This window comes from Emydura macquarii, unplaced genomic scaffold (genome assembly GCF_026122565.2).
Source record: "Emydura macquarii macquarii isolate MOO-44397 ecotype Brisbane River unplaced genomic scaffold, CSIRO-AGI_Emac_v2 contig_1451, whole genome shotgun sequence".
NCBI lineage: Eukaryota > Metazoa > Chordata > Testudines > Chelidae > Emydura > Emydura macquarii.
This window is the reverse complement of record NW_027131588.1, coordinates 19,496,025-19,513,438: the sequence shown is the minus strand read 5'-3', so window position 1 is coordinate 19,513,438 and position 17,414 is coordinate 19,496,025. Positions and strand designations below refer to the sequence as shown.

The 17,414-nt window shown below is 44.0% G+C and overlaps 1 protein-coding gene across 2 annotated transcripts in view; it reads left to right on the top strand.

The window, feature by feature from the left end:
• The first annotated feature begins 2,677 nt into the window (after positions 1 to 2,677).
• SLC44A1 (solute carrier family 44 member 1) overlaps positions 2,678 to 17,414 on the top strand; it is an 85,328-nt gene continuing 70,591 nt past the window's right edge. For both annotated transcript variants that reach the window (XR_010920769.1, XM_067553288.1), the window contains exon 1: positions 2,678 to 2,865. Coding sequence is in view for 1 of the 2 variants with exons in the window: in XM_067553288.1 (XP_067409389.1) it covers positions 2,839 to 2,865 (27 nt within the window). In the remaining variant the exon portion in view is untranslated. The remainder of the gene's footprint in view (positions 2,866 to 17,414) is intronic.

The following is a 17,414-nucleotide window of genomic DNA, read 5'->3' as shown; positions in this document are numbered from 1 at the left end:
TGAGACTCTTGTATTTAACTTTATGAATGTTAATGGAGTGTTGTGGGCTAGGGATTGTGTTTTACTCCATGTGGGAAGGGTTGTCACAGCTCCTCCAGAAACTGAAACCAGTGGTAGGTAATTACTGCAATCCTTGTGACTGCAAACAGCTCCAGAGAAATATCTCCCCTTGGAGTAGTTTGCATGTAGTTCAAGCCAGGTTTTCAAAGATGCAAGAGACTGAGAACAAACCTGAAGTATAAAAGCGCCAGCTTGAACTGACAGAGGGGCATTCTTTTGGATTCAACAAATAGACATGACCTTTTGTCCAAGAGAGGACGCCACCTTGGTGAAGGGTTGGAAAGGCTAGAACCTACCAGGATTGAAGGACAACTTCTGGGTACATTTAGTGGGGATTTAGACCATTGTATTGTTTTCTATATATATATGAGCCCTGCTTTGGAAGAGCTGTGCAATCACTGGTAAACCATTGCCATTGTCTCTGGAGAAAGAGTGAAATGACAGAGGGTGAATGCAAATCAGATGTCCATGGTATACTCACAGTGGGACACAGCAGAACTGTAGCCTAAATCTCTGATCAGGAGGGAGCGGGGTGAAGGTCCCTGCCCAGAGACAGGTGATGGCTGAGACCTTTGAGATGACCATGGAGGGGGTGAAAGGTGCAGTTACGCTGAAACTTACGTTGCTGCATTCCTGCTGGTTCAGCTATGAGTTCTGCTCAGGTCTCTAGAGTAGACTTTTGGTTTTAAATCCTTCATCCTATATTTTGCTGTTTGCTCTGACCTTGCCTAACTAGCAAATTGAAGCTGGTCTGTCTGTTCCCTAGCTAGCCTGAATTGGCACTGCAGGTCAAACAGTGCCCCTTGACTAATTGTCATTAGAAGAGCCACTTCAGCACAGCCTGCAACAGCAGACTGCACTAGCTGCAGAGGCTCAGTAGTGCTAGAAGTATAGAATAACAGTTGGTGGTTCATTGATTTAGGCCTCATTGACTCTAAGAGGGGTCTGCGCAGTTACAAGGATCTCTTCACGTGGATGAACTTGTAGGAGTCAAGAGTATGCACGCACGCACATATGTATATAGTTTTCAAAGCAGCCACAAAATGCAATTGTGTTCCAGTGAAGGTATGGCTTAGAGTACATGCCTTTAGTGAGCAGTATGGGGACACTCTCTCCAGACTCTTTTGGGAAAATTAACTTTTTTATGAAATCAGCATCGCACAGACAGGAGTTGATTCATCTGACTTTACAATGTAATCCAAATCTCATGATTTTAGAATGATTTTAAATCCATCCTGCTTTTCCATGGAAAATTGTGCCTATTATTATTATTGTTGTTTCTAAAAGCAAGGTAGGAATAACCATAAACTTAAAAAGGAGAATTTTCAGTCACATTTTCTCTCAGTTACAGAGGAGAGATGAAGTAGATTGGAATAACTGGATCAATAGTGCATATATAGTTAGGCTCGGCAGGATTTGATTTTTCATGTGTTATATCATTTTGATGGCTAACATTGATGTTTATTTTTAAGAACTCTTTTATTTTTATCTAAATTTTCAGTTGCAGGAATTTATGGGGTGGATGGGTCAGACAAAGGGAGGTCAGATGCTGCAATTCAAAAAGATAAAGCTTTATAACTGTTACAACACAAATTGTCAACATCACATGTCAGAATATACAAAGTAAATATCCTTAAACCAAACTGTAGTAACTTCTCAAGCAACATTTTTCTTTCTTTGCTTATCTGTAAACTTTGATTATTGATGGAAGTATTTTTTTCTTTGGTTTGTGCCTGTACAGCAACTGTTTATTTAAATTACCAATAAACAGCTAATCCTTCCAAACCCATGTATGGTACATGTTGCCTCATAAAATACACCATGGCCCTGCAGTTCAGAGGGGAAGTGCATTCCCACTGAAGTGAGTAGGCGCCGAGGATGCCTAGCACCTTTGGAAATCAGCCTTATATATCTTCTTCACAATGCGGTGTTGGCAACCGGTGCGTTTGGGTGTTGAGATTTTCCCAGGTCTCCCCTTTGCTGAAGTCAAGCCATCTACCTGGGAACCTCACCTGTCACTGGGAAATAAAAGTGTCCTTGCATGGAAAGGCTGGGAAACAGGAAGCCAGCGGGCCCTGGAGCTTCAGCCGCCAGGAAGTAACTTTTTAATCACTTAAAAAAAAAAAAAAAGTCATTTTAAAGTGCACCTGGTGACATTTGGGGGCCTGATTTTTGGAATATGGGGGGTTGGCACTATTGAGATGGGGGGGGGAGCTCAGGTAGACACACAAACAGGAGACAGACAGACAGATGCATTCCCCCTCCCATACTGACAGTCCCCTCCCCCACTGCCTGTGTGTGCACACGCTCTATGGGAGAGGCTCCCGAGGGACTGGAGGACCAGCCTCTCCGACCGGAAGGGGGCCGAGCCCTTTCCGCAGCGGACAGCCGTGCAGACGCTCTATCTCCCTGCCGGGCGGCGGAAGTGACCGCAGTGCCCCGCCAATCCTGGCCCGGGCTGGCACGCTGACCCGGCGCTCGGCGCCCGCCGCACTTTGCGGGCTCGGCGGGTTGCTGCTGCTGCTGCTGAGCGGCGCAGGCCCCGCCCCTTTCTCCTCAGCCGCCGCGGCCGGGAAGGGAGGGGGAGGGGAAGAGGGAGGATGAGGAGCGGGGGGCGGCGCTGCCGAGGGACTCGAGCCGCAGCCGCGCTCGACTGACTGACTGACCGACCGACCCGCCCGCTGCCCTGGGGCGGGGGATCGCGGCGGTTGGATGCCCGGTGCCTAGCGGGGACCCTCGGCCCGGCTCCCCCCCGGGAGAGAGAGACCCGCGCCCGCCATGGGATGCTGCAGCTCGGCCGCGCACGTGAGCAGACCCGCCGCTTCCCCCCCCTCGCCCCCCAATACAGGGCCCCCCGCTTCCCCCACACTGCGCCCCCTGGGACCCGGCGCCCCCTCCTTCCTTCCCCCCCCGGCCGCATGGGGCTCCCCCAACCCCTCCCCCCACGGGCTGCGGGGCGCCCCCCTCCCCCGCACGCGCCCCCCCCATCCCCTCCCCCGCGTATTGCCGGGCGCCCCCATTCCCTGTCGGGGACCCCGCGCGCCCCACCGCATCCTGCGCCCCCTCTCCTTTCGGGCACCCAGGCGCCCCTCCCCCCCCGCCACACGGCGCCCCCCATTTCCTCACCCCTGGGACCTAGCCCCCCCTCCCCCCAGCACCCCTTCCCGCACGGGGCCCCCCATCTCCCCGGGCGCCGTCTCCCTCCTGGCGTCCCCTCTTGCCAGCCGGCTCTCTGGCGCCCTGGCTGGGAGGAAGGCAGGGACTGGGGGGGACCCAACTTCCTGGCTGTAGGAGTGGAGCAGCTCAGAGTAACTTCTCCTCTTCCCCTTCCCAGGGCCAGGCTCTCCTCTGGGCACAGCTGCCCTGAGCCCGGCTGGCCCCGCTGGGCCTGGAGTGGCCGGCCAGCCGGTTCCCCAGCAGCGAGGGGACGGGCTCCAGTCATGTTGACTGGCCAGGTTGTCTCCCCATAGCCTGGCTCATCCCTCCAGCTCCTTCCCCCGCATTGCCCAGGTCGGCCTTTGTTGCCCTGCCCTGGCTGCCTGGTTCTTCCTCCCCAGGGGGTGGTGGTGCCAGTTTCTAGATAGGAGCCACAGTCATAGCTCCACCCAATGCTCCAGTTTGCAGCTCCGTCTCCCATTTTCACATTCCCTTTGCACAGAATGCTCAGTGTGATCACAGGCTCCCAGGGTAGGAATATAGCTAAGCCCTACCCTGCGTAAACCCTGGGGCCAAACTAGAGCCCTGCTTTTCCGTGGCCCTGCAACACTTCCCGCTTTATCATAATGTTATCTTCAACATTTAAACCAAGTCGTCATAAATGTAAATTGCTTTTGGTGATTTCATCTGTCTGAAATCGATAGTCACAACAGGGGATTGTGTTTGTCTCTGAATATCCATTTCTACTGTCCCTAATGACTCATCAGTGGTATGAACTGAATGTTTGTGTCCTGACACATTCAGACAGCTTTACTCTAAATCACTGCAAGACCTTTCCAGTTGCACTAGGCTTCCCCTTTTCCAGATTGGTTTCATAACTATTTCACAGGCTCTCTTTAGCATTTCTCTTTCAGTCTGTGTACTTGGCATCGTTATTGCCCTGCTCTGTTCAGAATCAAAAAGGTTATCTCTGTGTAACCTTGGAGACCTTTCATTAAGCAGGAGTAGAGAATAAGTAATTGTTTCATGCTTGGTACAGTTACAGGTTTGCACTACTTGGGTTTAAATTTTCCAGTTGGAGCTGTATTTGTCATTCAGGGTTCAGGAGGCTATTAATACTATTCTGTTGAATCTCAACTGGGTTTCCTTATGGTTGGCAAGGTGTGTGGTAAATGAGCTTTGTGTATCCCTTTTATATTCTTAAAATCTCAAGAACAGTTAACTCTCAAATTCCTTAACCATGGTCTTGGTGGATCTCTTCAGAAAATCCAAAAGATAAAGTCTCTGAATATTTTAGCAGCTGCTGTTTTACTTGACTTATTGGTTGTTGGGTAGGATACTGGAACTTCAGTGGAGCCTGAGCCTGTCTTCCGTCTTGTATGGTGCTTCTGTCACCCTGCATCATTACTTAGTGAGGGTCTTTGTTTCTTCTCTTGCCTTTTCTGCTGCTTCTATAAAATCACTCCTGCATTTCTGTTCCATCTCCTTGTTTGAGCAACTCCCCTTCCTACTCCATGTTGCTGTCATCTACTGCCCCTTGACTCTTACCCAGCCAGCTTTCTCTCAGATTTGACATGTGACTCCTTTTTCCTCTCTGCACACTCTCCCACCCTCATTCTTGGTGACTTCAGTTTCTGTGTTGATGTCTTATCATTGGCTTCATTAACTTCACAACTCCTGGCCTTCACTCATTTGATCTTCAGCTGTGGATCAGATCATCCATTCAGTAGAAAAGATGGTCACTTGGCACTGACTTCACCAGCTCTCTCTTCATCGCTGATCTCTCAATATCTAAGTTCCCTCTTTCTGATTGCTATCTCTTTTCTCTCTTTTATTCATCTCTTTTAATGTAGCCCAATTGCTCCCTGCTCCTCAGGCTTCTCCTGAGGCTGATGTGACCTCTGTCTCTTTCGAGATGTCCATGCTCTCCCTCCAGCCTTGATTTGTCTCTTCCACCATTGTTTTCCTCTGTCCCTGTTTCTATGCAGATACATTTCTGAAGAAAGTTCCTCGGCCACTTGGACTTAATTCATTGCAGTGTTTCTTCTTCTTCTTCAGCTCTGCCATCTTTCTGGTCAAACTACAATACATTTCTGCACCTTTTTTTAATATACAGTCTTTGACTGTCCTTAAATGCTCCTATCTACATGCCATATCCCTCTCCATACTGGAATTTTCTGACTTCAAAGACTAAATTGATAAAACCCATCATGATTTCGCTTGTCACCTTAATTTTACCTTTCTCTATTAAACACCCCTTCCTGCTTGTGTCCTGTCTGCTTTCTTCATCTCCTGCTCACCCATCTGCCTCAGTATTCCAAATCTCTTAACCTTCTTATCCCCTGCATTCTTTCCTTCAGCCCACTGCTGTCCTCTGTTTCTTTTCCCTCTCAATACAGTTATGCTCTGATTGCCTCCATCTTCAAAGCTAACCATCAACCTCTGCCTACCTCACCAGCCACCCAGGGTCCTCCCCATTTCAAACTCATTGAATGTGCAGTTTACAACTGTTGCCTTGAGTTTTTTCCTTTATCTCCATTCTCGATTCTTCCAATCTAGCTTCCATTCTCTCCACTGAAACTGCTAAAGACCTCTTCCTGGCCAAGTGTCAAAGCTTTTACTCCATCTCTACTCTCTTTGATAATATCAAAAGCAGCAGAGGTCAGTCATCCCGAACACCTTGATGTCTTATTCTCATTGGAATTCTGCATAACTGTCCTGTGACTATTCTCTTCAGCTTTCTCCTATCTCTCTGATTCTTCTTTTTCTTCTCTTCTCCACCGCTTTCTGTGGAGGTACTTCTGGGATCCTTCCTCTTCATTTTTTTTACTTTACAGCTTGTTTTATCTCCTTCCATCTAATCCCGCACTACAGCATGCATCTCTGATATGGCTCCTTTGATGTCTCACCATCCATTTAAGTTTAACATAACTAGTACCAAGCTCCTTCTTTTCTCTCTCTCCTTCTCAAATACCCCAATCTGTCACTGAGGAAAACACCACCATCCTCCCTATCACTCTAGACTTTAATTTAGGAGTAATTTTTTTACTCTTCCTTCCACACTTAAGCCATATGCAGGGTCTTGTGGCTTCTTCCACCACTATATTTCTCTGATCTGTTCTTTGATTTTTATTCCGTCAGCTAAATACCTCATTTAGGCCCTCATCATTGCCTGACTTCATTACTGCAATGTTCTCCTCTCTGGTCTTGACACCCACATCACCCCTCTTCAATTTGTACAGAACATTGTTGCTAACATAGCCTTCCTTGCCTTTTGTTTAGACCACATCATCCCTCCACTGGCTCTCCATCCACCTGAAATTTGAAATGGTCAGCGAAGTCTTTGCATAATTGCTCTGCCTTTGTTTCACTTCCCATCAGCCCATCTTCTTTGCTGCCCCATGAATGCCAACTTCATTTGACCATTTATCAGCTTCTCATACAAATGTACCTATGCTGTCTCCTCTGCTTACCTATCTTCTAAAGACCATCTTCAGTTATGATGCTTATGGGGCAGTAGCTAACTTACAACTGACAAGTATGAGATGTAAAGAGGAATAATTGGTATAGCTTTTATATTTACAGAAAACCTCTTATGTTATGCCATGGCCCATCCCACCTTGACCACTATACTAATTTTTACCATTTATTTATTTGTCTGTAGCATGTGAGCTCTTCAGGGCATGGCTTCTTTCTTGCTTGGAAAGTACCTAACATACTGTGAGTGCTATGTGAAACTTTAACAAAGCCACTGGCCAGACTTGTGATTTTGATTGTATTTATTTATTTGGTGGGCACTATGGAGTGGGGAGGCTTGTGAGAAAGAGAGGCTTGTCTGCGGGGAAAAAACACTTCATTATAGTTGTGAAAAATAGCTCTATGTTCAGACTATGTGAAACTGTAGCAGATTTGTGTAGCTTTCACTGAGGTAGTAGTTGTGCCATAACAATTTCTGCTATTCTCTCTTGGTGTGGTCTTGGGCTTTCTTGGATAAACCCCAAGTTTAAGCTTAAGGAAAACTTGGATTTTGCATTGTTTTATTATGAAGTTCTTTGCCTTAATAATGGAGAAAACCAGAATTTGCCGTTGAGCCTGCAGCATCCTTTTTTGACTCTCTGGTGTTGGAGAAACCACGTGATTTCTTTCTGCAGTTCAATAGTTTTGTTTGTTATATAGACTAAATTGTTGACATAATTCTTTCTTGTAAACTGGCTGACCAGAACTATGGGAAGTATGTTTTCCCACAATCTTGGGACAGGCTGGAAATGTACTTTTTTCCTCACATCTTTCCAGGGCATTAACTTTGACTAAGATTTGTGTGAGAAGGGCTTGGAATCTTTCAGGCAGTAGAATGCACGAGTGGGATAAACAAAGCACATCTTATTTTATACACTTTTAGTTAAATTCTTTAATCTGTAAAGCCCAAGGCCACATTACTATAAAGGCTGCATCCCCCACAACTCTCACATTCAAGATGTTTCAAAATAAAATGCTTGGAGCTAATCTGAAAGCAATTTTGTTTTGATAGTCATGTTGAGGAAAACTTCAAATTTTATCTTATCTCTGGATATATGGATGACCTGTTACTTACCAGATAGAATGCTGCATATGGAGTTACTCTATTCAACCTTGACCTTAGTTATCACTCAACAGTGAGATATTGTGCAGTTATACTTGTCTGAATTGTTAAGAATATTACAGCAAGTTTATTAGTGTTGTGTTCCATTGATCTTTCTTTTATCAATTTGCCAGTTTATAAGTAAACATAGAATTGGTTCATCTTAACATACTAACTACAGAAAACTACTTAACCTAATGCAATAATTAATATTGCGAATTTAAATGCACATGGACCAGAAAATGAAAAAGCTAAAATTCATATTATAGTGTTAACTTGTCCATGGTGTATATACTGACTGTTAAAGTATACATTTAACAGCCTAACAGGTAATTAAAAATATTACCTACTTACACTGTGTCTGAATTATTGTTAATCTTCTTTCCTTGCTTTCTGTTTAGTATATGGACCTTACAATTGATGAGCTGTGCCAGCAAATAACAGGACCCTTCCTTGGGTAGGATTCAGTGTGAAGGCATAATGGTTACACACACAGCACAATACAATACTGAACTAGTGGTGGAGTATAGTTGTAGCTGCAATGCATTGCTGAATGATGGATTTGAAGCATTTGTGTGTGTTTAGTTCTAAGATTTCAGATTTAAGTAATTTGTATATAGTTTCCTCTTTTGAGACAAAAGGGGGGAGTGATCCTTTAAGTGTGGCACTGGGGTTGTATAGCTGGCGTCTGGAACTCAGCAAATTTTATATTCAGCCGCTTAATACTTAAAACAAATAATGATCTATGGCACTGTAATTACACTTTTTGTGGGTGTGCGTTTTAACTACCCAGCGTATGTGGTCTTGAAAAATTATGCCCATTAGCCAGTGGTAAGTAAGCTTTCCCTCATGAGTGTGGGCACCTAACCCATAACATTCTGTGCAATGTAGGTTTTGAGTAAAATAAATTGTCTATAGCCTTCCAAACATAAAGCAATGCAGTTATGTGCTCCAGAGTCTGCAAACCACACAGCTACAGTGCCTTTGCTGCTGCTGCTCATTTCCTCAGCAGCAGAACAAAATTCACAACTATTTTTACTGTGATTGAGTAAGCTAGGGTAACAGTGATGGCAAAAAAAACTATGCAGTGATGAATCTTCAAATCCGAGTCTATAGATTCAGTCTCTCAGAGTTCTCTTTATGGCACTAAAAATAGCTGTGTAGATGTTTGGGCTTGAGATGGAGCTCAGACCCACCCTCACTCCCCATGCTTCACAGCCCAAGCTCCATCTCGAGCCCAAACATCCACGCGTCTATTTTTAGCACCACGATTTGAGTCGGAGTCTGTAGGGCTCGGCTCTGAGACTTGCTGTGTTGATGTACCCAGTGAAACTGTCAGCAGTCAGTTCTGTGCACGTGCTTGAGAAAGCTATAAACAGCAGCAGAGGTTGGCACTACTTCTTGGGGGACGGGGACTCAAATGGATACTGAGAAATCAGTAGAGTAGCAGACTCTCTTCATAGTAGCAGTAGTCTCGCTTTCAACAGATAGAGGGGAAATGGTGCTTGAAACATAGGCCTTTTGTACACTAGAAAGTTTTGTCGATGCAAGTTACAGCAGTGATTAAAAAAAAGCGCTGTAATTACAATGCTTGTGCCTCTCCACACAGCACTCGTATCGCCGAAGTGATTGGTTGGTGCCATAGCATTGACAGTCAGAGCAGTGCACTGTAGGCAGCTATTCCACGGTGCAACTTGCCACCTTGTGCCCCTAGGAACTGTGGGAAGGCAGTGCATCATGGGTGCAGGCTCAATCTCCCATGATGCAGTGATTTCCGTCCCATTATTCCATGAGTTTCTGACTGCCTTTTGCAGCATTTTTCAATGGCCCCAGTTTCCTGAGTGCCCACCATCTCTATTTGAAAGGATGGATCCTGCACTGCTCTCCACTGTTGTTGTCAGTGTTCTGAACACATCTTGGCTGGTCATGCAGTATTTTGTGAGCTCCCAATGGGAACAGGAATCCAAGGTGCTTGACCTGCTGTGTGCCATGCAAACAAACGATGCTGCATTACTGTACACAGTGCACCGCTACTTTTGGGCACGTGAAACAAGCACTGACTGGTGGGATCTCATCATATGCAGGTTTGGGATGATGAGCAGTGGCTGGAGAATTTTCGAATATGCAAAGCCACCTTCATGGAACTCTGTGCGGCGCTTGCCTCTGCCCTGTGGCGCAAGGATACCAGAATAAGAGCTGCCCTCTTGGTGTAGAAGCACGTGGTGATCACCGTTTGGAAGCTGGCAACTCCAGACTGCTACTGGTTGGCTGCTAATCAGTTTGGAGTTGGGAAGTCAACCGCTGGAATTGTTTTACCGCAAGTGTGCAGAGCCATTAATCTAATTCTGTTACAAAGGATTGAGAGTCTTGGAAATGTGTGTGAAATAGTGGATGGCTTTGCAGCGATGGATTCCCTAGCTGTGACGGGATGATAGATGGCGCATATATCCAAATTTTGGCCTCGGATCATCTTGCAATGGAATATATCAATAGAAAGGAGTATTTCTTTACAGTACTGCAAGTGCTTGTGGATTGCCGTGGGCATTTCACGGACATCAATATGGGTTGGTCAGGGAAGGTGCATGACGCATGCATCTTCAAGAACACTGGCCTATACAGGAAGCTGAGAACATGAACTTTCTTTCCAGTCCAAAAGATTCCAATGGGGGATATTGAAATGCCCATAATGACCCTGGGAGACCCAACCTACCCCTACCCCTAACTGCCATGGCTCATGAAACCTTATACAGGCAACCTGGATAGCAGTAAGGAGCGCTTCAATAATAGGTTGAGCAGGTGCCAAATGACTGTTTTGAATATGCGTTTGGCAGATTAAAAGCTCGCTGGTGATGTGTTTATGGTAGGTTAGACCTAAATGAGGAAAATATTCCCATGGTTATAGCCACCTGCTGTGTGCTCCATAATATTTGTGAAGAAAAGTTTCCCCCTGGGTGGAGCACAGAGGCGGATTACTTTGTGGCTGAATATGAACAACCAGATGTTAGGGCTATTAGAGGGGCATTTTTGTAAACAGCATTGTGCCATGCTGTGACTGCTATCCAGCTTGAACTATGTATCAATGTGAGGTGCAACCACCCTGTGCAAGAGACAAATAAAGATTGCTTACTCTTCAAACATTGTCTTTATTAAATAACAATTTTTCACAATACACACAAAAAGCTGGGCTGGAGGGGAGAAAGCAGTGAGGGACAGCTTGAGCTATGACAGCTAGATGTAAGTCCAGCTGTTGTTCTGGAAGCTATCTGAGGAGTGGAGTGAAATGGGTACCAAGATGGGCTGGGAGTTTGGTAGGAATGTGCAGGTGGAATTTGGGGAGGGCATGGAAAGTAGTTCTGTATTGACTGCCAGGAGGAGTGAGCATGCATGAATTCAATCTGCAGCGTTGTGTGACTTTAGCAGCTCCATTTGTGCTGCATGGCTTTTATCATGCGCTTATGACCTGCTATCACTCACTCCTGGTTTTCCCTCCTCTCCTGCCTATCAATTTTCTGATTTTTGGACACTGTGTGTCTCCATGCCCTTTTTTTCTGCCTCAGAGGACTGGAGGAGTTCTTGGAACATCTCCTCTTTGCTTCTCCGTGGTGGTTTTCTTATCAGGCGCTCGGCAGGTGTGGAGGTGTTTCCCTTCAAGGACACATCTGTAGAAGCACAATAAACAATGAATAGAAGCAATATTGTGAATGCATTATTGTAAAATACACCTCTTTCTCACTGTCCCCTGGCAAGCGCACAGCTCAATGATCAACCAAGGTGTGGTGAGTTGTACCTGGGGGGAGGGGGCACTCAAGCTGGGGAAAAGGTTCTGGGCAGTTGTTTGGGTTATTGATGCAGGTAGATAGGGACAAGATTTCCAATTGCGCCACCATTTTCCAGAGGCAGGGGCCTAGAAGCTCATATCTCACTCCTGAGAGTAAGCAGGGATGCTAGGGTGTGTCTCCTACATGCAAGCAGCTTCAAACTGGGTCCCTATGCTGCTCGCTTGTGTGCCACTTTAGTCCCTGCACAAGTGATTGCTGATTGTATGGGAAGTTTCCTACAACAGGACAAGAAACAAAGCAGCTCTGCCGAGGAATCACCGACAGAAGATTGATGAGTACCTCCAGGAAAGGTTCCTAGAGATCTCTCTGGAGGATTCCCTTGAAATCTTGGTGTGCCTTAACACACTTTTTCGCCACACTGCCTAGCTAAACGAGAATGGGAAGCACATGCAAGCACAGCTGCTCTTGCAAAGGACAGCTGTACCTCATGTAACCAAGCAGCATCAACTCAAAAAAATTATTTACCTGAGCTCCCCTCTCCTGCATGCTAGAGCTAGAGGGCTGGAACTGGCTCGACCCTCCGGGATTGAGAAGAGGTCCTGACTCCCTATGTCAGCAAATGACCTAGTCCCCGGCTCCGCATTGTCCTCAATTCAACCTCGTCCATGACTTCTCTGGGATTGAGTCTGGTGTCCACTATCTCTGGGCTCACGGAGATATCCACAGGTCTCTTGGTAGTGGAGGTGAGGTTGCCACTGAGGATGGCTTCCAGCTCCTTATACAAGTGGCAGGTTTTGGCTGTTCACCAGAGTGACGGTTTGACTCCCTAACCTTTTGGTGCCCCTGCCGCAGATCCTTGATTTTTGCATGGCACTGCAGTGTATCCCATTCATAGCACTTCTCTGCCATTAAATGAGAAATTTGACCGTATATGTCAAAGTTCCTTCAGCTGGAGTGGAGCTGGAACTGCACAGCTTCCTCTTCCCAAATACTGATGAAATCCAGAAGCTCTGGTGTGCTCCAAGTGGGAGAGCGTTTGGTGCATTGATCCACCATGGTCAGCTGGAAAGATGAGATGTGAGCTCTCCATGCCGACCAAGTGGAAGTGGAATTTCAAAAATTCCCGGGACTTTAAAGAGGAAGGGGTGGATGGCTGCAGGGCAGTGGAGTTCAAACTGATAGCCAGAGTGGTCAGGATGGGCATTGTGGGACACTTCCTGGAGGCCATTTATCATGACACAACCTAGCACGGTGTCTACACTGATGCTTTGTTGCTAAAATTTTGGCACAAAAAGCTCTATGCCTCTTGTCAAGGTAGTTTTATTTTGTCTCAAAATCAGAGGAGTTGGATCGGCGGGGTGGGGGTTGCAGTATGTACACCACCACTGTTTTGGCACAAAGGACTGACTTTTGTCAACAGAAGTCTCTAGTGTAGAGCAGGCCTTAGCCTCTGACTTGTTAGGTGTCTGATAAAAGATGGTGCCTCCAAGCAAGGTCCAGAGACAGTACCTTGCTAGAAATTCCAGTGTTGTTTCTCTTCTTAGACAATAGGTAATATTGGCTGGCCTTATCACCTGGGCACTCTGCTTCCTTTCCTCCTCTGTCTACTTCTGGTTAGTGAGTGTCCGGTAATTTTTTTGCCCAAGCCCTGCTGCATGCAGTTATACAACTAACATAAGTAACTTTTTAGTTCTGAATGCAAAAGAAAGTATTTAATTAACTACGTTTAATGTTTTTTCTTAATAGTGAACATTTCTCATGTTCTCATTGAGGTCTAGCACTATGTGAGGTTACAGCATTTAAACCATTTTTTAATAACTTGAATTATTTGTATCAGAAATCTGTACAGTGTCAAAACTATTTTTATTTTAACTACTTCAGCCTTTGAATTACCTGAGGAGGTTTTCTTAAAACATCAAAACACAACCTTTGGGCTGAGACCAGATGTGGAATGTTTTATCCTCAAAGGAGAATTTTGATGGAAATTATGGAAATGAGAAAAGAACATCTTGCAGCCGTAACCAGGAAGGTTGGAATAAAAACCTATAATATGCTGTCCCCAACCTAGCTTGTGTGTAATAAACATTGGTGTCAACTTGAGGTTTTAAACTTAGTGGTGCCTCAGTTCTTGTGCTGTCCCCTATCAGTGCCTACTTTGTTTGCCCTTTATGAAAAGAGGACAAGCTTATTTCAGTGAGTCATGGTGTGGTGACGATGCCAGCTATCTTTCTACTTTTATTCCTTTCTTCTGAGGGAGTCTCCTCACTTACTGTAGCTACATTTGTATTTTGCCCTTTTGGCTAATTGTACACTTGCAATTAAATGCATTTTAGTGGTTACTTTTTTGACTGATCTAATAATCTTTTGCAAGCTAACTCGAGTGCAACTGGACATCGCACATCTTTTCTTCTTTGATTTTTTTCCCTTTTGGAGAAGGTCATGGAAAAAGCTATCATTCTTTCCAATCTCTGCTCCTGAAAGCTAATTTTTACGAAGTGTGCTGCCAAATATCCTTTGCCTATTGAGCAAAAATCTTTATTCTGACTTACCAGTTCATGGATAGTACTTGGAAAAGTTTAGTTGTACTGGCTTTCCATACACTGTAGGGAACAATTCTATATCGGCGAAGAAATGAAAATATGATCATCTCATCCATTTTTAATATCCCTGGTTTTATGAAGCAATTCCATTCCATTGCACTTGATGTCATTGTATCAAACCTCAAACCTGGGAGTCTTCCAGAGAGCCAACCTGAATTTTTAACAGAACTTTTCAGGTTGCCTGGAAAGAAGCATAATGGAGCAAAAAAGATTTGTGGTCCATTATGCTCTTAACTCCTTTGTTTTTGAAGACGATCTTTAAAATAATTTTTATAGATTTCAATATGGGAAAGAGGCAAACATAGTTTCATCAGATAATACCCTATTTAGCACTAGAGTTGGAGATTAATGCTTTATATTATTTGGAAGCTGGGATTCCAAGCTGCTTTCAGTATGGTAATTTCTAGTTGTAGCTCTTCTAAGGATAATACCTGCTAAAATGAGGGACAGGGGTGTGTGAGCTAACGTGCTATTCAGAATGAAATGATATTAAGGGCTGATGACTTGCTGAATGCCGTGTCGCACTGATAACTAAAGAAGTCCAGCTTTCCAATAGCTCTGGTGTTCTGAGATCTTGCAATTTTTAAAACTGTAACTGATCCTGTGGTCTTAAGAGAGGGGCAGTTCCAAAAAATAACTTCCTCCTCTTGAGGCAGCAGGCTGGCTGATCTATGAACCAGCACTTGATATTTTCCCCTCCCCATGAATCAAGCAGCACCCTGTTTGTGTAAATTCTTCTTACTTCAATTGCTTGCAGTCCTCAAGCACTGCCATCTTATTTCTAGATTAATGCTTTTTTTAGTTATAGGGCAAAAACTTTGGACCTGTAAACAAGTAAATATTATTCATAGTGTACAGAGAAATGCAAATTAGTAGCGTAACCCCCCCACCCACACACTTCCACCCTATATCCCTGCTACAGGAAATGTGCAAAATTGTGACTTCTTTTGGTGTGTTTTTTGCAATGTTGTTTTCTGTCAGTTAGATGTTGGTATTCATACAAGGCTTTTTCCTTCTCCACCGAGCTTGTCTCCCTGCTTCATTATGCAATGATATGGAACAATGCACATGGCTAAGGCAAGCAGGATTTGGTTCATGGTGTTAAATTTCTGATAATACTTTCATTTCCAGGACAACATTTGTCTTACCACGTGCATATATAAGATTACAACTTCACAGCAAGATCAACCAGGTGGAGAAACTGGTGTTTGCCTGTGAGGGAAAGAGCTGTTCTGAAATAATTGCAAAAAGCAGTGTAGAAAGAAAAGGAAAAAAAAAAAAAAAAAGCTTTCCAGTTGCTTTTGTGTAGGTTTCCAAGATTGGATTTATTTATATTTAAGAGAGATGGGTGAACTTTCTAAAGAATTTGGTTTATAAATTGTTTACTGGTTGGGGGGAAAACACAGGATAGTGTTTAGTGTTGGATGTATAGTCTTGCTATGGCTGCATGTTGCCGTATCAAGATTAAGCCAATAAAAACAGATTTAAAAAAAAAATCTAAGAAATGAGATTATCCCAAAATTGTGTTGGAAATAATAGAAAACGCAGTAACTGTAGGCTTTTCCTTAGAATGCTGCTATCAACGCTCCATAAAACTCCATAGACCTGTCCCCATATCTTTTTGTGCTGCTAGAAACGTGAAATGGCTTGTTCTTTTCACTGTTGTTCTTCTCACTATGTTGAACTTCAAAGTCCACTCATAAATCGTCAGATTTTATTAAATGCAATTTCCTGTTGATAAACCAGTTTGAGCGAAGGACGCTCTTTAAGAGATTACTTAGCAAATTGCCATAAGTGTCTATGGTGGATGGCAAGATCATTATTTTTCACAGCAGTACTGTGCAGGTCATGAGGTCTTGCAATAGCTCTTGTGTTTTGTGTCCTTAAGTTCTAACCTTAGAATTTTTCATCCTCTTACAGCTTCTTTCTGTTTGAGCAAGCTACTCATCAGAGTTTAGGGGAGTGCCTAGGAGGAGTGGTAGCTTTCTTGGTGGAATTGTCCTGAGATCTCTAATTTGATGGTTTTGTTCTGCTCTTTTCCCTCATTCTAATTTCACATTTTGACATAGCTAAAAATAAATTAATTGAAAGTAACTTGCAGATAAATGTTAAAGGCATAATCTAATATTGTCATAATGAAACTTCAAGATATTCTATTATTTGGGACTTGTGATTTCAGAGCTACATGGAATTCAAGGAAGCAGATTGTATTTACTGTTAATTATATAAAAATGTGTATGAAATAATTTATATTATTCCGGCTAGAGAGAAAACTACTCTGAAATAGGGTGTTCTTTCTCTGGTGTGAATAGCTTTGTAATAGGTCAGAGTTTTGTAATACTGTACAATCAGAGAAGGCTGCTGCTTCCCTTCCTACTAGAAGTGTTGAGTTGTGTGAACATGCAGAACAGATGCACATATGCAGTAGAGAAAGTCTTACAGAAGAAGTGGAAGAGTATGGTTACCTAGAGGGTATTTCTACACTTCAATAAAGCACCGCAGAGCCTGGCCTCCTCCTGAGCTGGAACGTCTACATTACAACTTTATAGCTGCGCAGCCCAAGTCAGCTAACCTGGCCTAGCCAGGGATGTCTTATTGCAGTGTAGACATACCCCTAATTACTCTTCCAGACTGGCTTTGTCTTCTGAGGTATTTATTGCCTCAGGATGTGAAAGCCGTTCTAGTAAACAGCCTACCTAGGGGAAGGAGATTCTGTGCTCAAATAGTAAGGACCCTATAATAGTAAGAATAACTTGTAAAAAAGCTCATGAGAATTCTTTGCTAATCTGCAGACTCAGCAAAGTTACAACAAACACTTAATGATATTTCTTAGTAATGACTTTTGATTAAAAAAAACATTTAACATCTTATTCACATAGTAAAAGTTACTTTTTAACCTCTTGAAATAATCGACCACAGGTAATGTAATATTGTAAGGAAGTAATGTAGTAGTTTTGGGTGGAGGTGATAGGACAGGTAATATTTATTCATCATTGCAATGTGATGGAATATCTTCGTAAATTGGGGGTGTGGTGAGTCAGGGGGGCAGCATGGAGTGTAGTCTGAGGCCAGGTCTACACTAAAAACTCTTGCCGATATGTCAGTTAGGGGTACTTTTTTAACAATGGTTTTCATACTGGCAAAAGTCCTAGTGTAGATGCAGTTATGCCAGCTTGTTGTTGTTGTTTTTGGTTTTTGTTC